General features: G+C 36.6%; 1 protein-coding gene across 1 annotated transcript in view; it reads left to right on the top strand.

Annotated features, from left to right (window-relative positions):
• The window catches only part of CCNE1 (cyclin E1), a 13,182-nt gene extending 9,562 nt beyond the window's left edge, over positions 1–3,620 (top strand). Inside the window, exons 5-10 of the mRNA XM_009894060.1 lie at positions 224–370; positions 1,175–1,270; positions 1,635–1,769; positions 1,856–1,967; positions 2,053–2,210; positions 3,055–3,620. Of these exons, the coding sequence (XP_009892362.1) occupies positions 224–370; positions 1,175–1,270; positions 1,635–1,769; positions 1,856–1,967; positions 2,053–2,210; positions 3,055–3,177 (771 nt within the window). The 3' untranslated portion in view covers positions 3,178–3,620. The remainder of the gene's footprint in view (positions 1–223; positions 371–1,174; positions 1,271–1,634; positions 1,770–1,855; positions 1,968–2,052; positions 2,211–3,054) is intronic.
• The last annotated feature ends 299 nt before the right edge of the window (positions 3,621–3,919 follow it).

The following is a 3,919-nucleotide window of genomic DNA, read 5'->3' as shown; positions in this document are numbered from 1 at the left end:
GGGGGGGGGGAGTTAACTGTGGTGGCAGTCATCTTGTGTCAAAGGAAACTGTTTAACTCATGCTCTTAGTTAGCATGTTGCTTCACAATAGCAGTGAAGCAGAAAGCCAATGTGAATTTTATGTCTAGCTCTTGGGGTTGTTTTTTTTTTTATACATCTGTAGCATCTGTTTTTGGCTCTATAACACTGTTCTTGACCTTTGTAATCTCTGATGTCTCTCCAGGTTTGTGAAGTCTACAAGCTTCATAGAGAAACTTTTTATTTAGCACAAGATTTCTTTGATCGGTTTATGGCAACACAACAGGACGTTGTAAAAACACTATTGCAGCTTATCGGTATATCTTCTTTATTCATAGCAGCAAAGCTTGAGGTAAGTATTTCCAGCTTTACTTAAACATAAAAATGTGAATGGACAGACAGCACACTTATTGTACACTAGATGCATTCTGGCAGGCTTTATGGAGTTCGTTGCTATGACTTTTCAGCTGTGAGATAGAAAAAAAAAATTATCCTTTTATTTCTTTTCAAAATTCCTCTTTTTTAGTAGTTGCTAAAATTAAGACTAACATCATAGTATGTCTTTTTAATCTTAAAAGGATTGTATTTTCAGCATTAGAATAAATCTAAAGTTTTTAATTGGAGTTGCTAAATGAGTTTTTGGCTGGCTGTTTGTATACAGAGACCACTTGTTGCAGTTCTGTCAGTGGAGTACCTACTGGATGATAGTCTGAGTTATTCCATAGTTAGTGGAACAAATTGGACTATTAAAATACATAGTGCTTTTTAAGTTCTTACTGTTTGTCTTTTAAGAGGTCTATTATTCTTCATTCTGTTCTTCTCAAGCAAGGGATAAAAGGCTTTTTCTTTAGCACGTATGAAAAGATCTTGATGTCAATTATGATACAATCTCAGTGGTGCTGTAGTCAAACATAATGCATGTTGTACTGATCCATCAGAAGTGAAAGGTGAAGGCTATCAGCAGTAACAAGAAATCTGTGTATATTAAAGGCGGAGTAGAACACCACGAGTTAGGATGGGGGGTTGGTTCTTTCTTTCCCTCTGTTTTGAAATGCTGAAGTAGTGGTGAGTTGTTCTTTTTTTTTTTTCACTCTTAATCACATGAGGCTAGTTACAACCTATTCCACAAATTAATACTTAATCTCCTATCTTTCAGGAAATCTATCCACCAAAGTTGCACCAGTTTGCCTATGTTACAGATGGAGCTTGTACAGAAGATGAAATCCTCAGTATGGAATTGATCATTATGAAGGTAATATTTCAAAGTGGATTTAGTTCTAATTTAGTTTTTAAAAATGTGTAGCATAATCAGAATAAAAGCAGAGCACCTCAGTGTTATGTGCTCCTAAGAGGCAATTTCTTTTTCTAGTTAGAAAACAGTGTTCTTCAGGTAAAGCATGATCTAAAGCATCCACCAGTATGTGCATACTAACAAAATGAATCATTCCCCCACCCTATCAGCAGGAGGAGGTACAGGAGGTGATTAGATTTGTGTGTTTCGAAGATGCCTTGATGAACTGGAATTACAGCTTTTGATCTGGAGTAAATAAAGTTGCATGGTTTAAGTTAGGAACTCTTTATTAATACTAGAATCTTGTGCATGTCTACTCTTTCAGGCTCTTAACTGGAACTTAAATCCTCTGACAGTTGTATCATGGCTAAACATTTACATGCAAGTTGCGTATTTAAATGAGCTTTATGAGGTATTGCTGCCACAATATCCACAGCAAATATTTGTACAAATAGCAGAGGTAAGACTGATTTCTTCCTTCAAATGCTGTTTCCCCTGGGGAAAAAAGTATTCTTGTGATAGACTTATCAAACATCTGTGTTGTAGCTCTTAGATCTCTGTGTGCTGGATATTGGCTGCTTGGAATATACGTATGGAGTGCTTGCAGCTTCTGCTTTGTATCACTTCTCCTCATCTGAGTTGATGCAGAAAGTTTCAGGTATTGGCATTTATAAACTAAGTCTAATGAGTTTATAAACATTAAGCCTTCATTCAGGCAGAAAAGCATATGTCTTGTCTTCCAGGTTATAAATGGTGTGAGATAGAGGAATGTGTAAAATGGATGGTTCCATTTGCGATGGCAATAAGGGAAGTAGGAAGCTCCAAACTCAAACACTTCAGAGGTATAGCTCCTGAAGACTTGCACAATATACAGACACACATAAACAGCTTGGATTTGCTGGTATGTATATGCATAATGAAGACAAAAGCTGTCTGTCAAATTTCCTACCTCTTGTTTCTTCTTTGGTTAGAACAAACAGTAAACTTGAGTGACGCATGATCAGATTTAGACTGAGTGCATGCAGAGGATAAAAGGCATACGGTTGTACTCTGGCTGCAAAATTCTTGGGACAGAGAGCTGTTCCGTATTTAGTTTAAAAAGGTGATTGTAACTTAAGCCTCTCATCTCAAATGGCAAATAATCATTCTAGAAATTGGAAGCATATTTCTGCCCTTTGAAATGCTTCAAATATTTTGTTAGACCTTTCTCTATAGGAAATACAGGTAATACAACCTTGTCTGATGAAAAAGAGAAAATAGACTGATCTTGTGGGACTGTTATGTGACAGTGGTTGACAAGAAGTTGAGCAAGAGTGGTTTTTAGCATGAGAAACCTGCAGAAGATCAAAATCTTGTCCAACAAATTGTAGTTAATCTAAACTATTGGAGTTTGGTTTTTTTTTCCCCTACTGAAGTTATTTAGTTGTGGTAGAAGTTAAATCTCTTCCTGTTCCGTTGCTTCTGAATTTTGCTTTCTTGAAGATACAATTACCACAATGCTGATCATCAGATTCCAAAAGTTAATACTCAAAAAGTATTACTTCCAAAAGTTGGGGTTTGTATTCACTAACTATTGCATGATTTATCAGTTACGGTTAGGGGGGGTTGGATACAGATACGCATTTCCAGATTAGCAATCTATCAAGTTATTAAACACTGAATTATATTGATCTGTTGCATAGATATACCAAAGTAAAGATCTATTTTTATTTTTTTTTTTCTTCCTCCTTTTTCTGTGCTTTCAGGACAAAGCTCAAGCAAAACAAGCCATATTGGCTGAGCAAAATAGGACTTCACCTTTCCCCACTGGTGTCCTTACACCACCACAAAGTAGTAAGAAACAGTCTTCTGGAGTGAAGCCAATATGACTTTAGAAACTGTTGACAGACAATTTTGCTGAAGTGCCTGTTCTGCTGGTTCTAACTCCTGCTCCATTATGGAAATGCTGCCAGTGAAGTTCATAAGCTTTTATGGAATCTGAAAAGGAAACCTTACTTTTTTCATGACAGAAAAAATTTTCTATTTGAAATATTTTTATTGAACATTAAAATATTTTAAAGAAATGGATCAAGTACACCAGCCACTTAAAAGAACACCGAAGAGTGCTCCAAATGCTGCTACGGAGGGTGATGCTTGATGTGACCAACCGTTCCGGAAAAGGGCTTGAAGTTTAGATTAGTTCTGTGCTGGTTTGTCCTTTGGATAATCTGCAGTCACGCTGTCCCCTGTGGAGAAATGGGCAAAAAGTGCTGCGGAAGACAACATTTCAAAGCCTCTTTTTCAAATGGTTGGCTTACAACTTGATGCCTTTTTAAAACTCTTTATTGTAAATGCTGCTATGTCTCTGTGTATCCATTTTTAATAAAAATGCTGTCTAAGACAGCTGGTTCTATGTATATCCCTATTTTTCTTTTAATTATGGTCAGCAAAGGTTTTTCAGACTGTGACCACTAGTAGTGTGGGAGTTGGGGATGAATAATGTAGTAACTGTGGCTTTATTTATTTACCACTACTGCTTTATCAATTAAAACTTCCTTTTTGGATACTAAGATACAATTGTCATGTTGGGCTACTTGGATGTCCCTTGGCCAGATGTAGGTGGCTAGGGAG

This window comes from Charadrius vociferus, unplaced genomic scaffold (assembly GCF_000708025.1).
Source record: "Charadrius vociferus isolate BGI_N301 unplaced genomic scaffold, ASM70802v2 scaffold341, whole genome shotgun sequence".
Classification (NCBI taxonomy): Eukaryota; Metazoa; Chordata; class Aves; order Charadriiformes; family Charadriidae; genus Charadrius; species Charadrius vociferus.
This window is presented reverse-complemented; position numbering and strand designations above follow the sequence as displayed.